This window comes from Mesoplodon bidens (assembly GCF_964165515.1).
Source record: "Mesoplodon bidens genome assembly, chromosome: X".
Classification (NCBI taxonomy): Eukaryota; Metazoa; Chordata; class Mammalia; order Artiodactyla; family Ziphiidae; genus Mesoplodon; species Mesoplodon bidens.
In genome coordinates, this window is record NC_138163.1 from 20987715 (window position 1) to 21009127 (window position 21413).

At 41.3% G+C, this 21413-nt stretch overlaps 1 protein-coding gene across 1 annotated transcript; it reads left to right on the forward strand.

Annotated features, from left to right (window-relative positions):
- Positions 1–12958: 12958 nt before the first annotated feature.
- LOC308609008 (small ribosomal subunit protein eS27-like) lies at positions 12959–13213 on the forward strand (the record flags this gene model as incomplete). Its single annotated transcript, XM_081222478.1, has 1 exon — positions 12959–13213. The coding sequence occupies one exon, from the start codon at positions 12959–12961 to the stop codon at positions 13211–13213; it is 255 nt and encodes an 84-aa protein (XP_081078604.1).
- Positions 13214–21413: the final 8200 nt, after the last annotated feature.

Below are 21413 nucleotides of genomic sequence, written 5' to 3' on the forward strand. Positions count from 1 at the left end.
TGCATCTGATTCCACTACATCTGTGCCCATCGACTCAGTCAGCAGTGCCAGAGTCACTTGAGTAACTGTAGCCAGAGTTAGGGAGGCTGCCAGCTATGGCCCTGGCAGCAGGCACTGGAGCTGGAAAAATGGAATAAGAAGGTGGAGAGGGATGTACTTTCAACAGAAACCTTGGGCAAGGGGATTAGAGAGGCCCCTTTATAAATAAGTGGCAGGGTTGTGCAGACTGTTGGTTATGAGCTAGGGCATTGGAGCCATACTGTCTGGCTCCAGATTCTGGCCTGCTTAGTGACCGCAAGTAACTTATTCATTCTGGCACTGGAGTGTGGCATGTTGATTAACCTCTATATGACTGCTCTCTCGTCCATAAAATAGAACTGTTAATAGTGCCTACTTCATTGGATTGTCATGAGTGTTAAATGAAATAGTATATGTAAAGTGTTTGGCATTTAGCTAGGGCTTAACAAATATTTGCTATTATTATTATTATTTCCTACCATATTTTTCACACTGTGGTTTCAACCCATTAATAGATGAGAAAAATCATTTAGGTAGTTGTGACTTGGGTATTTCATTAACAAAATAGCATTGGATGAAAATTATGAGTGCCTTAAATGTTGTAAATGTTTCATGAAACTTGTTTCAGGTGTTTATGTGTGTACATGTGTAACACACATGTATGAACATACCATAAACACTGATACACACATATGCATGGGTATACATGAAAACATGTATATACTTATATGTGTAAATATATACATTTACTTATACAAACACAAACCCTTAAAAACACACATATTCACATGCACATAAACAATGGCATCCACATTCACAGATATACAAACACACATATAAATGTGCAGACGTGCACACACATGCACACCTACATATATACAGATATATATTCATGCATATACACATACATACAAACATGTAATGCACTGATACATGTAAACACTCTCATAACACATATAAAGCCATATACACAACACATATACACACGTTAATGTATTTACACACACACACAGATACAAATGAACATACACACATACGGAGACATGCACTAACATACACACATACAGTAGATACACATATACACATACACACAGAGATACATGTTCACAAACGTGATTCACACATATATGTATAAATATACATTCACACACACCTAGACATATACCACCTGCACAAATACAAGCACACCCCCACATATGTCTATATAATAACTATTCTGTTGTCATGAGAATCAGGTTCCAGATTTCAGGTATGCCTTTGCCTCTGATCCATGTTCAGACTAGATCAGTCCTCAGACCCTAGCACACATGGTGTCACTAGAGAGAAACATCTGATCACACCAGAAGCATTTTATAATCATTATTGGCAGATTTCAATACTGCTTTTAAACCGTTTATCCATATTACCTACTCAGAAAAGACTGGTGACATCAACCATTCATGTTTAAATCCTTAACTTCTGGGAGATATTTGGACTTGGGTTATATTGCCAAAGCCTGACTCCATGGGACAGACCAGTGCTGCTGGGAATTGTTTCCACTGTCTAATTTGGGAAGAGTTGATCCCTAACTAGAATTCAAAGAGAATTGTATGAGTGAAAGCTATCACAAAAATAGACAAAGAGAGAAACCCCAAATTAGAGAGGAGATCTTTAATATTTCTGCAACATAAAGGAGTTTTTAAATGAGTGACTAGAGAAGATAAATTGTACTTTCAACCTGTCTCAAAAAAATGTACAAATGAGAGGCCCACTGTCTTCATTAGGTGGGAGGAGGGGGAGCTACTAGAGGTATTTGAAAGCCAAGAATCCTGGATCTCTCTTATGTGGTGATGGAAAAGGTTTGGGAAACTTTAGGTTTCAGCCCATATATGAAGGTTGAGAATGGAGAGTACCAGGTAAGAGACCCAGAAGAGACAGCTCACAAGAAAGAAGAATTGGGCACTCTACTGGCATATTGCCAACTTGACTTTTTTGTCCCCTACAACGATATCATCCCTGTGTTGGGTTCTGAGGACACAGAGAAGAATAAAAGACAGCCTCTGACTTCTAGGAGCTCAGAGTCTTACCCCACCCTTACTCTGCTAATTCCACAATTGTTACCCTAGAGCCTATGGTAGAGATGGCTAACTGTCCAACCAAATTCATGTTCCCCTTCCATTGTGTGGAGTGGTCACTGGAAAGTGGCTGTCCAGTTGGGGACTACATTCCCAGTCTTCATTAGAGTTTGATGGGATCCTGTGGCTAGTTATCACCAATAGAATGTGAGTGAAGAGATGTATATCACTTCTAGGCCATCATGTGCATTTTCTCCACCACATTTTCTCTTTTCACTAGCCTGATACAGAGGAGTATAGTGATCTAGGAAGCCATGTGTGGAAGATAAAGGAGCCACAGTGTAGGAGGAGCCTGGGTCCCTGAGTCACTGCTTAGAAGAAAGCTGCCTAACAGGAACACCTCTTTCTAGTTTTAAATGCGTTAGAAGTAAAGTTCTATTGTGTTTTAGCCTATCAGACGTATTTGAGTCTTTTTTTTTTCTAACAGTTACCTTATTCTGAATAATACAAGTGCCTTATGTGAGATGCATCTTTCTCGATTTATCATTTAGATCAGAACATTCCCTGAGTTTGGTCATTCTTGGTCCATCCAGGCTGCTATAACAAAGATACCATAGGCTGGGTGGCTTATAAAAACAGAAATTTATTTGTCACAGTTCTGGAGGCTGGGAAGTCCAAGATCAAGGTGCTGCCAGATTTGATGTCTGATGAGGGCCACCTCCCTGGTTCATAGATGGCCTTCTTCTCACTGTGTCCTCAAGTGTTGGAAGGGGAGAGACAGAGAGCTCTCTGGGATCTCTTTTAAAAGGGCACTAATCCCATTCAGGGGGGCTCCATCCTCATGACCTAATTGCTTCCCAAAGACCCCACCTCCTAATTCCATCACTTTGAGGGGGTTAGAATTTCAACATATGAATTTTGAAGACAAAAACATTCTATCTGGCAGTCATGGATTTAAAGTAATGTGAGGCTATCTAAAACCCTCTCTACTGATTTTGGCCATTAGTACTTACGCTCTGCAAGTAGAGGAAGATTTTTAATAAAGGAGAAAAGCAATTAAATTGCTATTGACCTTCAGATACTTTAGTTGGTGCCAGACATATAAAGATTATTTTGTTTAGGAAACAATTAAAAAGCACTAGGCACTGTTATAACTGCTTTATAAGTATTGACTCATTCGATTTTCCCAACAATTCTATGAACTAGGCTCAATTATTTCTTCCACTCTACATATGAAGAACTGAGGCACAGAGAGGTTAAATAATTTGCCCAAGGTCACATGCTAAGAAGCAGCAGATTCGGGAGGAAAACCCAGGCCATCTGGCTCCAGAGCTCATGCTTTCATCCACCATACCAGATTGCCTCCTATTAATGGATGCACTGTTTTCTTCTGCCCTACTCTTGGTGGGGAGCAGATCTGATTTCCTTCCCTCCACCTTAAAATAGGTAGTAGTTTTTCAAGGAGTGTTTGGGACCATGCTTTTGCTTTGGGGAGAAGATGGCCTTCCAGAGTTCCTTGGCTTGTGAGAATTAATAGGATCACAGCACACGGGGGTATGATTGCAAATAGAAATACTGCTCTGTTCAAACAAATCTGTTTCTTGCTTCATGCCAAGAACTACAGTGTGTAAACTTACATTCAAATTGGCCTTGGTGCATGGAGCATTGTTTCTTCTATAACAAACCCTTGGCCTTGGTCAGATCTCCCCCGTCCGAGATCCCAGTCAGGGAGTGTTCAGTACGGCAGACGTGGCCCATGGCTCTGAGTTGTCAGGGGTCTGCCATGTCTTTGGGTGAGATGAGTGGAGACAGGTCAATATCCCACCAGCAGCAGGCATCTCCTGTCTTCACTGAAACTGATTGAGGTTGGGTTGTTAATTCTCATATACCCCTTTCCTTGCTCCCTACTTAGACGTTCCTATGGCAGTTTTGTAACTCTTTTCTCTATCACTTATTCCTAAGGGTTGAACTCATCACTACCTCTACTAACCTCAACCCTGTCTGTGTCTCTATCACTTCTTTAAAGATCTCAAGAACATGATGTTTCTACACGTCTATATCTCTAGGTATAAAACCATAAAGACTTAGAGTGTCAGAGCTGGAAGGGCCCTTAGAGATGATCTTCTCCCCTAACCCCTTCATTTTATAAATGAGGAGGCTGAGGCCCAGGGGAGGGTGTGGACCCAGAAGTGGAAGTGACTAAAACTGCTGCTGGGAACTTTCCTGGTGGCACAGTGGTTAAGAAGCTGCCTGCCAATGCAGGGGACACAGGTTTGAGCCCTGGTCCGAGAAGATCCCACATGCTGCAAAGCAGCTAAGCCCATGCGCCACAACTACCAAGCCTGTGCTCTAGAGCCCACGAGCCACAACTACTGAGCCTGTGCACCACAACTACTGAAGCCCGTGCGCTGCAACTACTGAAGCCCACGTGCTCTAGGGCCCACGTGCCGCAACTACTGAGCCTGTGTGCTGCAACTACTGAAGCCCACGTGCCTAGGGCCCGTTCTCCTCAACAAGAGAAGCCATCACAGTGAGAAGCCCATGCACCACGACGAAGAGTAGCCCCTGCTCGCCACAACTAGACAAAGCCCGCACACAACAATGAAGACCCAACGTAGCCAAAAATAAATAAAATTAAAAAAAAGACAAAACTGCTGCTGAGGGTTGACCTGTGTCCCTAAGTCAGGGCTGTGACACTGATGAGCCACACTTACATGGATAAAATACTGGTATACTATGGGATTGGCCTCCTAAGCAGTACACTTGGCAGGGTCCAGACTACTGTTCAAAGGGCTACATGATTTAGTGAGTGTTCTGGGCTGGTAAGAAAAGGTTGCACCCCATGCTAAAGAAGAGAAATAATAATAGTTGCCAAACATCAAGCCCCTCCTCTAGGCCAGCTGTTGTGCTGTGTGCTTACGTGCTCAATTTATGAGGCAACTAAGGGTTAACTATCACAGCTGTATTATCTCATTCTGAGCCTCACTGTAATCTTCCAAGGTTGGTTCTATTATCTTTATTTTACAGATGATAAACTGAGGCACAAATATATTAAATAACTTGCCAAGAGTCACAGACCAAGTAGTTGCAGACCCAGGATTCACACTGAACTGACGTCACAGTCTACATGTTAAACACTGAGCCATGTGGGGACTGCTTGGCCACAGTATGAGACTGTCAGATGTGCCCAGAAGTATGCCTGGATGTCCTCCTTCACTTGTCTGAGGACAGGCTAGTCACTTTTGAGGACAGGCTGCCTGTGCTCTGACTCTGACTTGGCCTTGGCACTTGCCAGGCCACTGACAGAGCCTAGAGTGTGGTGTGCTGACCTTGATGCTCCGTGTATGGTTGTTTGCTTGTCTGCCCTCCCTGTCTTATGAGGCTCATGTCAAGGCTACCAAGAGCAAGAACGGTCAACATCCAGGAAATCAAAACTCTGCCAAACTGAAAATTGTTCCCTTTTTCTTAGTCAGTTGGATCTACTTTTGCTAATTCTTTTGTGGACCAAATCAAACTTTTGTTCACATGAGTGCAGGTAAAACCAACACTCACCTGGTTATGTCTTCTCTCTGGAGAAAAGTGAGCAGACATGTTCATCAGTTGTGTATATAGTCAAATCATCTCTGAATTGGACCGGTTCCAAGATAACTTTCAGCTATAAAAGTACACAATTCTGCGGGTGAAGATTAGGAATACTCAGCGTTTTTGTGATTTCCACCAACTGCCAAAAAAATTTTCAAGCCCAACCTCAAGAATTTCATAGTCTCAGACCCTAGTGTTTCACTACAAAGGAGAAGTGGCAAGTGTTGATAGAATTTGATATTTGTTGCCCTACATTCAGAAAAACACCAGTGGTTTTAAATATTACAAACATGTTATTTTTAGAGGCCCCTAACCTCTTACTCACTCTAGGTTTAGAAGGCTGATCTAAATAAATGAATAAATAGCAATGGCTTCTGCTTAAATTAGGTCTATTCAGTTTCCATGACATTCAATCTGTTAGCGTCAATATTCTCACCTGGATCTGTGCTTTAGCCTTTGGGATGGCAATGTTTGCTTTCAGGTTTATAGGACATATCATAGCTCAATGGATTCCATTATACTCAAGGAGAGAGAGGATTTGTGGAAGCCCATAGGTGATGCTGTCTTTGATTCCTGGCATCAGTGTTTGGTCCTAGCCTTCACATGACTCTGTGGGTAACTGGGATTTGATAGAATCACAGATGATGAATTTTTGGTAAGCGCTTGGTCTCTAGCTACATTGGTCTATAGCAGCCTCTGCAGGTAACATTCTGTGGTTGACCCTAATAAAAAGGTACCCCAGGGAAATAATTGCAATGCAGAGAGTATGAAAGCAACCAGGGTTTGGACAATGTGTAAATCTTCACTTTGCCCTTCAAGAAGCTTAACTGCAAGGTGAAAACCTTTTCATGTATCAGTGGGTCCACACTAAATTTATTTCCTCAAGCAAATAGACAAACAGGTAACCAGACAAACAGTACCTTTGTAGGCCTTCCTTAGAATGGGAGGAAAATATAATTAAACTGATATGTGCAATTTCAAAAGAAACTAGCAGGAAGGAAAGTGTAGACTTATATGTCAAAATATACATGACAGTGTGAAATAAAAGAATGTGTAGCAAGTTTATCAGGTGGAAGGGCCGTTGTTCTTCTTTGGACATGTCACGTAAAAATGATATTCCACTTAGAAAATATATATGCAAGTCTCATATTTTGTAATGACTCCTGACTCTCAAAGTTTATTCATAGTGTTTTTTTAATCAGGTGACGTCTCTTAAACCTCATGTCTTCAGTTTCTTTTTAAAATTGTCTTTTTTAATCAGATTGCAATTGGAATAGCATCTGTGGGAAGATCAATCTAGATAAGTCTTTACACTTAGCTTCCTTGTCTTTCACAGGAAAAGTCTGCATGGGAACACTTCTTAATCTGGGCTCCATGGATGGGCTTCATAGAAGTGTCTAAGCTCCAGGCAACTGTATGCAAATTGTGTGTGTATGTGTGTAAATACATATGTGCAGTGTTCTGAAGAAAGTGTCTATGGCTTTCCTCAGATTCTACGATGTTCATGGGAAAATTGAGAATTTCTGAGTTAGATGCTTTCTGAGTTCCTGTGTGACTCTAAAGTTCAAAGAGATTTGCTAAGCAGATTCATTACAGCTCTTCCTTAGTTGAGGGGAGGGTGATAGGAAATTCAACAGGTAGCCCAGTGAACGCCTTTTCATATTTGCCATCATCAAGCATAATTGAAGGTCTAACTATGTAATGAGATAATCTAATGTATGATCTTAAATTGGAGACAGCAAGAGTAGTAAAGACTAATAATTTGCAAGCCCTAATAATTTAAAGTCGTTAGCAACACTGAAAGATCTTCGAGCCCAGTTTATTTTCATTTCTGTTTGTTATCATGCTAACTGCCTACTTCTCATTCTTTTTGCATATCAACGGATATCCCTGGACTTTCAGAGTGAGCTAGCCAAATACAGAATAAACATGGGAGGGAGACAACATGAGAATGAAGCTGACTATGATTGCAACTAGGTCAAATCTATTAATATGTGAGATTTATGTCTCTCATGGTGGAAGCTGCAAATCTTTTTGCATAACATTTCCTCTGGCTTTGATAGAAAATTTCTCACTCAGAATACTTCAAAACCAGCATTTTAATTTTTATCACCCCTGAAAATTTCATTCAGGAGTACAAAGTTATCATGATGAAATAGATGTCATTGGATTACATCACTTTGCCTGGTGTGAAGCACTCTCCCCCTCCCTCCCTCTCCCTCTCCCTCTCCCTCCCTCTCCCTCTCCCTCTCTCTCTCTCTCTCTCTCTCTCTCTCTCTCTCTGTCTCTCTGTCTCTCTGTCTCTCTGTCTCTCTTGTTAAGTTTTCTGCTGCCTATCAGAAGTGTGCCTGTGAAGTTGGGGGGGTTAGAGGACGGAGCTAATGAGAACCAAAGTCATGGGTTCAGTCTCTGTAAGAGTATTAACTTCGTTATGTTTCCTGGCCGAGGACTCTACCCCAGTCCTGGCCAGAGGACTCTTGGGGTCAAGGGAATCCAGGGAAGAGAGGAGATGATTCAGTGTAAACCCATTCCGCATGACTAGAGAGATAGCTCAAAGAACACCCATTTCAGAATCTCCCAGTGTCAGTGTTGGGAAGAATCTCAGGGCTCTTCTCTTTTTCCTCCCCATCTGATATGCACTAATTTTGTAAAGGGGTTATTCAGTCTTTTCTTGAATACCTCCAGTGACAGAGAACTCATTGCTTTCCAGTCCCAACCATTCAATCTTTTTTTACAAAAATTTTATTTTATTGAAGTATAATTGATTTACAATGTGTTAATTTCTGCTCTACAGCAGAAATTAGTTATACATATATATAATCTCTTTCATATTCTTTTCCATTATGGTTTATCACAGGATATTGAATATAGTTCCCTGTGCTATACAGTAGCCAACCATTTCATCTTGAAGCAGTTCTGATAAATTGTTTCTTATGTGAATTACAACCTTCTGTCATTCTGTAAATTGATGCTAGGCCTTCCCTGTGGGATCCACAGAATAAGACTCCAAACCAATAATATACAAGTTGGAAAGTAGCAAAAGAGTTGAAGTTGGTGCTTCTGACCTTACCTCCACATTGCCATTCTTATTGGCTTATGTCAGCAGAGAGAGCCCTTGCTCAGAAAGCAAGCATTTAAGCAGAGGTTTTGATTCCTTTATATAAAGCATTTGGTATAGCATTTAGGGAGTGAGTCTAAATTACCTTTCAGTTTTTGAGACCAGTTTCACAGATAGCACACACAGCTAGGTGATACAAAAGGGATTACTAGAGAGCTATCCATCAACTCTCAGCCTGCAAAGAAGATTGCAATGGGGCGCTGCCTCTGGGCTGGAGATTTGGGACATTTATGGGTAGTCCAGACCAATCTGTCATTGCTTCGCCAGAGAGCCTATTGGAGAGACCTTTGAATGACAAGATTGACTTTTAATCCCATCAGAAGACATGTACTCATTCATTCATCCATGGAAAAGGCATTTATGGAGGGCTTTCTATGCCCTAGATGTTAGGGATACGATGATGGCCCACTGAGGAGGGGTATATACATCAAATAAAGAATTACCCAAAGTAATAGATGATTCCAAACTGTGATTAGTGATAGAAGGGAAAGTTACAGATTATTTTCAGAGCAGGTCTGACTTAGTTGAGGTTTTCAAGGAAGGCTTGCCTGACACTTGAGTTAACATATAAAGGATGAATAGGAATGAACAGTAAAGGATGCAGAGATGGGGGAAGCATTCCAGACAGAGGCAACAGTGTCGGCAGACGCCCCGTGGGAGAGAGGTGTAAGAAAAAGCACAGAATATTCAAGGAACTAACTGAGAGAGGGCTGCTCTTGGTGAAATTCAGAGATGAGGGTATGGTATAAGGTGAAGGTGGAGGGGTCATAGGGCCAGTCCGTGAAGGGCCTGGCAAGCCCTGTGCAACTCTTGTCTTCTGTAGTTTCCCTCACAAAGTCTCTGCTCTTGTCAGCAAATGCAATGATCATTTCTCACCTTCAGTTCTTTCCTTGTACTGTTCTTGTCCCGGGAACATTCTCCCTATCATCCATCTCTTACGCAAAGCCTTACTCATCTCGTTCCCTGAACTTTGGCATCCAGAAAGTGGAGGTGGAAGGCAAAGGGCTCTCATGTACACTAAACACTTGCTCTTCACCAGGCATCGTGATGAGTCCTTCATACGTATGATCTTTAACACCCCTGCCCTAACCCTGTGAGGTAATGCCCTTCCTACCATCTTACCGAGGAGGAAATTGACACTCAGAAATCTTGAATACTTGGTCCAGTGTCATAGAGCTTAACTAATAAGCCCAGATGAAAATTCAGGCTTGCCTGACTCCAAAGATACTGCTCTTTCTTACACGTCAACTTGCTTCTATTGCCTTTCTCATTGTTCATTAACCTCCCAGTAGAAGTGCCCTGGCTGTTCTCATTTTGACGTTAAAATTACCATTTGAAACATCAGTTGCTGGCATCAGTGGGAGGACACCCAGTGGGGGTCTAAGTTCCTGGGCGTAAGAGCCCCATTCGTGGTTCATAATGCTCTTATAGCCACAAGGAAGCAGGTGCAGTCATTCCACACAACATCTACTTTGCTATCACCTCTTGAAAGTAGGCACTTAGTGCAAGTGTTTGTCAGAATTGTCTAAAGAAATTTACGTAACCTCTATGAAGCTCATCTACCTATTGACCAGTCTGGGCACAAAGTCACAGTCAAAGAAAGAATATTCTGAACATCAAGAAAACGATGTAAAAACCAATGTAATTAGCATTATAGATGTTGTATCAGAAGGATCCAAAGGTCCCCATTCCAATCTCAGTGTATGTCACACCTTCATGAAGTTCTTTCTAAAACTTCTTCCTCCCTGTCTTTCTCTCTCAATTGCTTACCCCCAGTACAGGTGCCCCAAACTCTCTCATTTTTCTTTTTCAACCTCTCCAAAACCTTCCCCAAACCTAGCCTGTGCTGCTGACTCTGGTCTTGTTCTTTCCTCTCATCTTCAGGATTTATTCATCTCTTTCTTGCCAGTACCTTTCTGCTCTGTCCAATGTAAATCCTTCGAGTGGTCTCAGTGGTCAGAATGGCAGAAAAAGGATCTTTACAAATCAGGATGAGCAGGAGATGACCTGAATGTCTAAATGTTTTCATTTAGGTAGTAGTTCATTTTTTTCCTTCACATTTATTTTTCTGTGTCTGTTTCAGAATTCTTTCAACTTAAAGTAGTAACAGTATCCAAAGTGATCAGTAATTTGTTTTCCGTTTCCTCTTCTTGGAAGAGCCTGTTAGTACTCATGGACAGCCCCGAGCTACCCTACACTTCTCAGCATCCCTTTGCAGCTGAATTGGCCATGGACTAGTTCTAGTCTATGGAGTTTGAGTGGAAATGACATGTGTCACTTGTGCACCTAGATGGGTGAATATCCAGTTTGCCTTTTCCAAACTCTTTCCCCTGTTTGCTGTCTGGATAACACTAGTGTGACCTTGAAGCCACCAGATGGAAGCACTCTGAGTCCTTGAGTCACTGCCTGGAAGAGAATTAATCCACATTTGACTGTAATGTGAGTGAGAAATAAACCGTTGTTGCATTGTTTGTTTTAGTAGCTAGCACTAATTAAGCTAATATATTATTTTTTATATTTTAATTAAACTCATTAATAAGCTCGTAATTGTAACGAAGTCCACTTTATCAATCTTTTCATCTGTAGTTAGTACTGTAAGGTCGGATCTTAACAGACGGCACCACGAAACAGAGGAAAGCTTCAAGTGAGCTTTATTAGGGGGCGCTCCTGGGCGAGGTTCACTGGTCCGAGAGAAAGGGGCCAGAGAAGTCGCACCCGGGCAAGGGTTGGGCAAGATTTTATAGGGGAAGAAGGGAAAGGGGTGTGGTGAATCTGGGAGGGCGCAGGGTATTCCTTATTTGGTGGTCTCTTCGGGTATCGTGGCAATATCTGGTGCCGGTTACACCAGTCTTGGGACCGCTAGTCCTGCCCCTCGAAAGGTGGGAAGCCTGGGCTGGGTGATAGGTCCCCAGGTCAGTTCCTGGAACTGGGTGGTCCGGAAAGTCTCCAGGTCAGTTTCTGGAACTGGGTGGTCCGGAGAGTTTCGGTCTGATGCAACCTGTGAATCTGATTGCGTTCCCCTGCCTCGGGCCAGTTGGCCTTACAAGTACTCTTCATGCTCTAAGAAATTTTTGCCTAACCCAAGGTCATGGAGGCATTTTCTGATACTTTATTTTAGAAGTTTTATTGTTTTGCCTTTTACATTTAGGTCTACTATCTATCTCAAGTTAATTTTTGTATACAATTCAAGGGTCACGGTTAATTTTCCATATGGATATGCAATTAACCCAGCACCATATATTGAAAGGATCATCCCTCTCTCCCTGGGTTTCAGTAGCCCCTTCACTGAGTATCACGTGTAGAGACAGTCTCTAAAATGGCTCCATGGATCCCCACATTATTTTTTTTGCTTCTTTTTCTTTTTTCTGGCTGCACCACGTGGCATGAAGGATCTTAGTTCCCCAACCAGGGATTGAACCCGTGCCCTCAGCAGTGAAAGCCTGGCATCCTAACTACTGGACTGCCAGGGAATTCCCAGTGACTCACTTCTCATGAACAGTATATATGGCAAAAGTGACTGGAGTCTCTGTGATTAGGTTACAAAAGACCACAACTTCCATTTACTCTCTCTTTCCCTCCTTCTTCAGTAAAGAATTTTGTATTCTCGCTTTGTAATCTGGTGTGCGCTGTGCTGAGGTTGGAGGGAAGGGATGTCATGGGTCTGCAAATGGTATAGTTTGGTTGATATTGCTCAGAAGAAGATGGTGCTGGAAAGGCATCCCCCTGACAGTTGGATTATTAGGGGGTGCCTCTACTGGTTACCTGCAGGAGAAGACATCACAAACAAGCGCTCAGGTGCAAGAGACAATCAAACCGAGTCCCCTGGTGCTGCGCTACGTTGGCAAGGATGCCTTTTATGTCAAAAAGGGGAGAGCCTACCACATCTGGGTTACATGACAGGAAGCCAAATTTATTCAGCTTTTGTTATCTGGAGTTAACCTTCTGTCAAAAATATTACCACATATAAAATAGACTTTTTTCTGTTTTTATAAGATTCTGCTTAAGAAAAATCTGAGGTATCAAATTTCATTTTCCAGCAGCGTCAGTTTACTGCAAGATAAGATGTAAATCAAATAAATATTTCTTTGTCCCTATCCCTCTCATCCCTCCTCCCATCTGGACACAAGGCATATACTTAGAATATCAGCGAGAGAGATGGGTGGGCGGGGCTTGCGAAAGAATCAACATGCCTTTAGCTAGAGACGTACTACATTCATCGTTGGAAGAGGAAGAGAAAAAACATAAAAAGAAATGTCTCGTTCAAAGTCCAGATTCTTATTTTATGGATGGAAAATGTCCAGGTTGCTGCAGGATTGCCAGGGTTTGTAGCCATTCCCACATGGTGGTGCTTTGTGTAGGTTGTTCAACAGAGTTGTGCCAGCTGATGGGAAGAAAGGCCAGGCTCACAGAAGGGTGTTCATGCAGAAGAAAGCAACACTAATGATCCCCAGAACTTCCTGAATTTGGGTGATATCGCAGAAAGCCTTATTGGTTGTGTAATTCTAGTTAATCTATCAAGATAAGGTAATGATGTTTACTTCTGTAAGGTATACAAAAGTGATCTCCTCTTTTGGTGTCAGCTTGTCAATACTTTTTGATTATGGGCAAAAGCCAAGAACATAAATTTTCAGAGTCCAGAGAACATGCCACTTTTCTTCCTGATAAGTAAGCTAGTCTGCTGCTGCTTCACCTTTCTCCTGATTTAAGAACAAGTTTCCAAACACCAGGGGCACAAGTCACAGTGGTGGCTGGAGTGTGGCTGACTTTATCATGGGAAAATTTCAATCAAACCAGTTCCTCTCATTTTATTTCACAATTTCCCGGGGTCCCAGGAATTCCCCAGTCCTCTAATTCTGGCAGGAGGAGCAGAAGGTATCTTTCAGCCTCCGTTTTGCCGTTTATTCACCTAATGTGCTTGGGTGCATCCTTAGCCCCATCCTCTTCACTGGGCACGTGCCGCTGCTCACAGAGTGCAGGGCTCCCAGATTCCATCCGAGTCTGTACAAAGGGAGGGTCACATGAAAAAGAAGGGAGAGGTTCAGTTAGTCTCTTTGGGCTGGGTTATGTCTTTCTTGCAAAGGATTGCCAGGGAGGGGAAAGCACTAGGGAGGGACTTTGCCACTTCAGGCGAAAGCAAAATAGAGCAATTTCACTTCCATTTCCTGGGAGCATGGCACGATCCCAAGCCCCTTACATCCTGTCATTTAATCCTCACTACAACTCTGTGAGGCAGATAGTATTATTTCAGATAAGAAACTGGGTTAGACACAGAGAGATTAAGAACTGGTATGAAATTCCATAGTTAGTAAGTAGTAAATCCAGGGTTTGAACCCAAGTCTGTCTGATTCCAGGGTCCATTCCCATAACTCATGTGACGCTGAGTTGTTACAGTAATTCGATGTTCAAGGGAGCAAACGGTAGTACATTTCACAGTGGGAAAATATGCAGCCGTTACAAAAATGATAAAAATATGGAAAGGTATCCAATATATATATTTAAAATTTATATATTAAAAATGCCCAACAATCACCTACTGCATGTCAGCCACAGTTCTAGGTGCCAGGGAATACAAATACCCTGCCCTCATGGAGCTTGTCACTGGAAGGTTCGGCTTGGGCAATAAACTAGCACCAACGCTGTCATTACTGCTTGCAGTAAGTGCAGTGAACAAAATGAAATGGAGCTCTGGGATTGGAGGGCGTGTTTCAGCTTGGGTGGAGAGGGAAGGCCTCTCCAAGGAGGTGAGATCTAAGTGACGAGAAGAAGGCAGTCATTGTGCATTTCAGCGGGTGGGGGGATGGCAAGTACAAGCGCACCGAGAAGGGGAGAGCACGTATATTGCTGGGACAGAAAGAAGGGAACTGGGGCTCAGGTGTTGTGGGCAGACTGGGGGCAGCAGTGGGGGAGTGGTAGGAGATTTGAGGGGCCAGATCATGCAGGACCCGGCAGGCCACATTAAGGAGTTTGGATTTTATTTCTAGCGCTGTGGAAAACCAGTGCTGTGTTGTAAGTAGGGAAGGAATATGATCTGGCTGCTTGGTAAGGATTGAAATGTGACAGTGCAAGAAGGGCAACAAAGAGAAGCATTAAAGGCTATAGTAGGTGATGGCCAAAGGAGGTCGGTGAATATTCTTCTCTAAAAGCAATTATAGACCGGGACAAAACTGACAAGACACCTGTCTCTGGACCATGGAAATCGACAAAGGGCATATAATAAGCTGAGAATTGTTTCTTTAAGAAAAACTACTGAACGTCAGGTGAGAACAGTAGGAATTTGACGCTTTTTAGTCTGGGCTACTCCTGTCTCCCCTCCATGTATCAGCACAGCCACTCTATTATGGTAGGACAAGCTGTACAAGCAACAACTTTGCTGCCAGAGGTGGCTTGACTTGGTTTGCAGTGCAGCAGAAAAAACCCCGTGCTCCTAGGAATTGTGGGAAACAGAGCCAATCTTGGTGACAAATGAATGGAGGAAGGACAGTGTCACAGCCTGCCTAGCTAGACTGATAGACTAGCTTTCAACTTAACCGGAAAATCCACAAAGTGAGACAACCATGGGGGACCTTGCTCAGTACCCACGTGTCTGTGGCAGTCTAGAAGGCCATGCACATGCTCAAAGCTGCCCGAATGCTGAGAGAGCAGAGAGAGTCCTTGCTCTCCTTAAGATCCTGGTCAAATGTGAGGCTTTGCGTGTGATGGAGGAGACATGAGAGGGCCTGGTAGAAAGTAGAAGCTGAGACATACTTGTAAACTGCCTGAACTTTGTATGTAACCTGAAACCCACACAGAAATCCATCCACAAGAGATGGAACACTTACAGTCTCAAGATTTTTTTTTAACATCTTTATTGGAGTATAATTGCTTTACAATGTTGTGTTAGTTTCTGCTATATAACAAAGTGAATCAGCTATTTGTATACATATAATCCCAAATCCCCTCCCTCTTGCATCCGCGTCTCAAGATTTTTAAGCACAACCTCTAACCAGTCATTGGCTGCTCACAAAGATATGCTGACACACAGGGGTGACCCCTAAGAGACAGGCTTAAAAATTAAAAACATAGAATTTTTTAAAACCTGAATGAAATCATTAGTGGCTACCGGCTTTAGGGACAACAGACTTTACTCAATGAATCTAGAAAGTCTGTTAACTAACTAAGTAACTAATAAAACACAGCCAACAACAGCCTCCAGGGAATCAACCTACAGTTCCTACACTTCTGTTGAAAATATCCAGTTTTCAACAAAAAATTATGAGACATTCAGAGAAATGGCATTCAGGAAGAAAGCAGCCGAAGAGGCCGACTCTGAGTTGGCTGAGATGTTGGATTTAGCGCAAAAAACTTCAAAGCCACTGTTATAAATATGTTCAAAGAACTAAAAGAAATGATGCTTAAATGATTAAAATATGGTATACTGGAAGTAACTCATCAAACAGAGAAACTGGGATCCTCATACATTGGTGGTGAGGATGTAAAAGTGGTCCAGATACTTTAGAATCAGCTCGTCGATTTCTTAACATATGACTCAGCAATTTCACTCGTAGAAACCTGCCAAAGATAAATGAAAACACGTGCCCACACAAACATAGGCATTCAGATGTTCATACCAGCATTACTCATAATGTCCAAAAGACCAAACGACCATCAATACACACATAGTACATAAAATGTGGCATATCTAGTCAATGGAATATTATTCGCAATTATTATATGCAACAACATAGTTGAACCTGAAAAACATTGTGATAAGCGGAAGAAGCCAGGCACAAAAAAACCCCTACATTTTGTACCATTCTCTTTATTAAAATGCCACTAAAAGGCATATTTACAGAGATCTGAAGCAAATCAGTGGTTGCCTAGGGCTAGGGGTGGGAGCCTGGATTAATTGTAAACACATAGGAGCAAACTCTTTGCGGTGAGGGAAATGTTTTAAAACTGGATTGTGGTTCTGATGGCAAAAGTCTATAACTTTACAAAAAAGTCATTTTTTAATGCTTACAATAGATGAATTTTGTATTATGTAAATTATCCTGCCATAGAAGTGTTAAAACTTAAATAAACATTTTTATAAAGGCTGACGGAGGCCCAGTCTGGGAAGCACGTTTGTCCTAATGCACCGGAGACACAGGGCAGGTGGGAGGCACCCAGTCAATGGCAAACGGCCAGGTCTTGGAAACCTCTTTATCATCATAGTTAAAAATGTCTTTACCCCCTACCCAGAGACACCAGAGCAGTTGCGGGCATCAGAAAGGGAATCTCAACATACCCTTCCCTTCCCCCACTGGGAACACCTTGTAGCCTGACCTTATGAAACTCTCAGTCATCAGCAGCAGGACACACAGGAAGCCCCGGGGGCACCAGATAAATGAAGCCGACCAACATAACACCACAGAGTCTCTGAAAACAAACTGCCATTGGAACCACAGCCCACAAAATTAGGTCAAGACCTGTATGCTAAACTAAAACAGGGTGAATGCCTGCCGAAATAAAAGAATTATATAGTTCTCAGAGTCCTAAATTAATGAACAAAATGTCCAAGATACACTTGAAAACCACCCATCATAACAAGAACCAGAAAATCACAACTTGAATGAGGAGAAGCAATCAACTGATGCCAAAACTGAGATGAATCAGATGTTGGAATTATCTGACAAGGATTTCAAAGCAGCTATCATAAAAATGCTTCTGCAATCAATTACAAATTCTCTTGAAACAAGTGAAAAAATAGAAGATCTCGGCAAAAAGTAGAAGTCATAAAAAAGAACCAAATGGAAATTATAGAACTGAAAATTCCAATAACTGAAATAAATAACTTGCTGAATGGGTTTAATGACAGAGGACATAAACTTGAGGACAGAATCATAGCAGCCACCCATTTCGAACAACAGAAAATAGACTGAAAAGAAACAGAGCCCGAGCGACCTGTGGGATAATAAAATATCCCAATGTTTGTATAATCGGTGCCTCAAAAGGATAGGCAATAGGGAGACTGAAAGAGTATTTGAAGAAACAATGGCTGCAAAGTTCTGATTTGGCAAAAGACACAAAGCTACAGGCCCAAGAAGCTGAGTGAACCATAAATAGGAAAATCAAAGAAAGGTGCTAAGGCACATCATAATTAAACTTTTGAAAAATAAAGACAAAGAAAAAAATCTCAAAAGCAGCCTGAGAGCAATGACATATTACCTAGAGGGGCACACCAATTCAAAAATGTATTTCTCATCTGAAAACATAGAGGCCAGAAGTGACACAACATTTTTCAAATGCTGAGAGAAAAGAATTGTCAACAGCAAATTCTGTTTCAGGTATCCTTCAGGAATGAAGAGAAAAGAGAAACATTTTCAGGCAAGGGAAAACTAAAAGAATTTTTCACTAGCAGACATGCCATTAAATATTGGCTAAAGGAAATTCTTCAAACAGGAAGATAATGATAAAAGAACGAAATTTGAAGCATCAGGAAGGAAGAAGGAACAATGGAAAGAGCAGAAATATGGGTACAGATAGTAAACTGTTTTCCTCAGGAGTTTTATAAAGCATTACTAGTGATTAAATACAGTATAATAACACCATCTAATACTCAAAATAATGATATTTAAAAGTGGGGAGGGTAGAGAGACCTAACCGAGAGTGAGGTTTCCACATTTGAAATGGTAAAAAGTTGACATCAGTAAACTTTTGTAAGGCACATATTTATAATGTAATACACCAAGCAAGTACTACACTTGTGTAGTGAAAACTACACAGAGACTCAAAAACACTTAATGAATCAAGATGGGATTAAAAAAATGTCTAACTGGCCCACAGGAAGGCAAGAAAAGAGGAACAAAGGAATGGGAACCAGAGGGATTAAAAAAAGAAAACAAATAATAAAACAACAAATTCAAGTGCTAATATATCCATAATTACATGAAATATAAAGGGTGTGAATACAACAATTAAAAGGCAAAGATTACACAAGTAATAAAACATGACACAAATACATACTCCTTACAAAACTTTAATGCTTTTCTAGTTTCTTGATGTAGGAACTTGGGTTTTTTTGATTTGAGACCTATGCTTATTTCTTCTTCTTCTTTTTTTTTTTTTTTTGCGGTACATTGGCCTCTCACTGTTGTGGCCTCTCCTGTTGCGGAGCACAGGCTCTGGACGTGCAGGCTCAACGGCCATGGCTCATGGGCCCAGCTGCTCCACGGCATGTGGGATCTTCCCGGACTGGGGCACGAACCTGTGTCCCCTGCATCGGTAGGCACACACTCAACCACTGCGCCACCAGGGAAGCCCTATGCTTATTTCTAATGTAAGCATTTAGTGGCTTAAATTCCTTCTCAACACTATTTTTGAATGTCATAAGTAAATTCAATGGCATAAATAAGTTGAAAGTAAAAGGATGGAAAAAGATGTAAATTGCAAATATTAACTTTAAAAAGCAGGTGTGGCTATAGTAATATCTGATAAAATAGACTTCCGATTTAAAAAAATCACTACAGGGAATTCTGTGGCAGTCCAGTGGTTAGGACTACACTTTTCCACTGCAGGGAGCACAGGTTTGATCCCTGGTCAGGGAACTAAGATCGTGCAAGCTGCGTGGCATGGCCAAAAGTAAATAAGTTAAATAAATAAATAAATAAATAATCAGTACAAAGAGGGACATTATATAATAGGATCAATCACTGAGGAAAATATTACAATCCTAAAGGTGTGCATACCCAAAATCAGAGTCTCAAAATATATGAAGCAAAAACTGATGGAGTTGAAAATAGAAATAGGCAAATCCACAATTATAGTTGGGAACTCTAAAACCTCCACTCTTAGCAACAGATAGAACTTCCTCACAGAAAATCAACAAATATATAAAAGATTTGAGCAATGCTATAAACCAATCAGGATCAAATTGACATATACAGAAGATTCTGTCCAACAACAACAGAATGCACATTTTTTTCAAGCATATGGAAAGGGAAAGGCCCTATGATAGATAAAACAATACTGACAAAGAATAAAGTGGGAGGAATCGCTCTACCTGATAATAAGACTTACTATATAGCTACAGTAATCAAGACAGTGTTGGTATTGGTGGGTGGAGGGCTAAACACATTGGTCAATGGGATAGAATCAAGAATCCAGAAATAGACCCTCACAGATCTGCTCAGTTGCTTTTAACAAATGTACAAGAGTAATTCAGTGGAGGGATAGCCTTCTCAACAAGCAGTGCTGGAGCAATTGGACATCCACAGGCAAACAACAACAACAACAAAAAACTTCCACCTAAGCGTCATACTTTATACAAAAATTATCATAAAACGGATCACAGACCTAAATGTAAAACATAGAACTATAAAAACTTTAGAAAGAACATAGGAGACAATATTTAGGAACTTGGGCTAGGCAAAGAGTTCTTAGACTTGACACCAAAAGCATGATCCATAAAAGGAAAAATATAAAATTTGACCTCATCAAAATTAAAAACTTTTGTTCTGTGAAAGTCTGTGGGAAGAGGATAAACTATGGATTGGGAAAGAATATTTACAAACAACATATCTGACAAAGGACTAGTATCAGGAATATATAAAGAGCTCTCAAGACTCAGCAGTAAAACAAAAAAACAAAAAATCCAATTATAAAATGACCGAGAGACATCATGGAGAGACATGTCACCAAAGTGGATATACAGATAGCAAATAAGCACATGAAAGGATGTCCAACATCATTAGCCATCAGGGAAATACAAATTAAAACCAAAATGAAACATCACTACACATCTATCAGAATGGCTAAAATCAAAAACAGCGATAACAGCAAATGATGGTGAGGATTCAGAGAAACTGGCTCACTCCTACATTGGTGTGCGAATGCAAAATGGTACAACCACTTTGGAAACTAGTTTTGCAGAGTCTTTCAAAAGTAAACATGCAATTATCATATAACCCACCAAGGGCACCCTTGGTCATTTATCCCAGAGAACTGGAAATTTATGTTCACAGAAAAACCTGTACACACATGTTCATAGCATCTTTATGCTTAATAGGCAAAAACTGGGAACAGCTCAGATGTCCTTCAACAAGTGATGGTTAAATAAACTGTGGCATATCCATACCATGGGCTACTACTCAACAGTTAAAAGGAATAAACTATTGAAACACACAACAACGTGGATGAACCCCTAGGAAATTACACTGAGTGGAAAAAAAAGCCAATCTCCAAAAGTTAAAAAAGCATGATTCCTTTTCTATAGCATTTAAAATTTTTTATTTATTTATTTTTGGCTGTATTGGGTCTTTGTTGCTGTGTGCGGGCTTTCTCTAGTTGTGGCGAGCGGGGGCTACTCTTTGTTGTGGTGTGCGGGCTTCTCATTGTCGTGGCTTCTCTTGTTGTGGAGCACGGGCTCTAGGTGCCTAGGCTTCAGTAGTTGTGGCACGCAGGCTCAGTAGTTGTGGCTCGAGGTCTCTAGAGTGCAGGCTCAGTACTTGTGGTGCATGGTCTTAGTTACTCCATGGCATGTGGGATCTTCCTGGACCAGGGATCAAACCCATGTCCCCTGCATTGGCAGGCAGATTCTTAACCACTGCGCCACCAGGGAAGTCCCTCTATAGCATTTTTGAAAGGACAAAATTTTAGAAATGAAGGACAGATTAATGGTTACC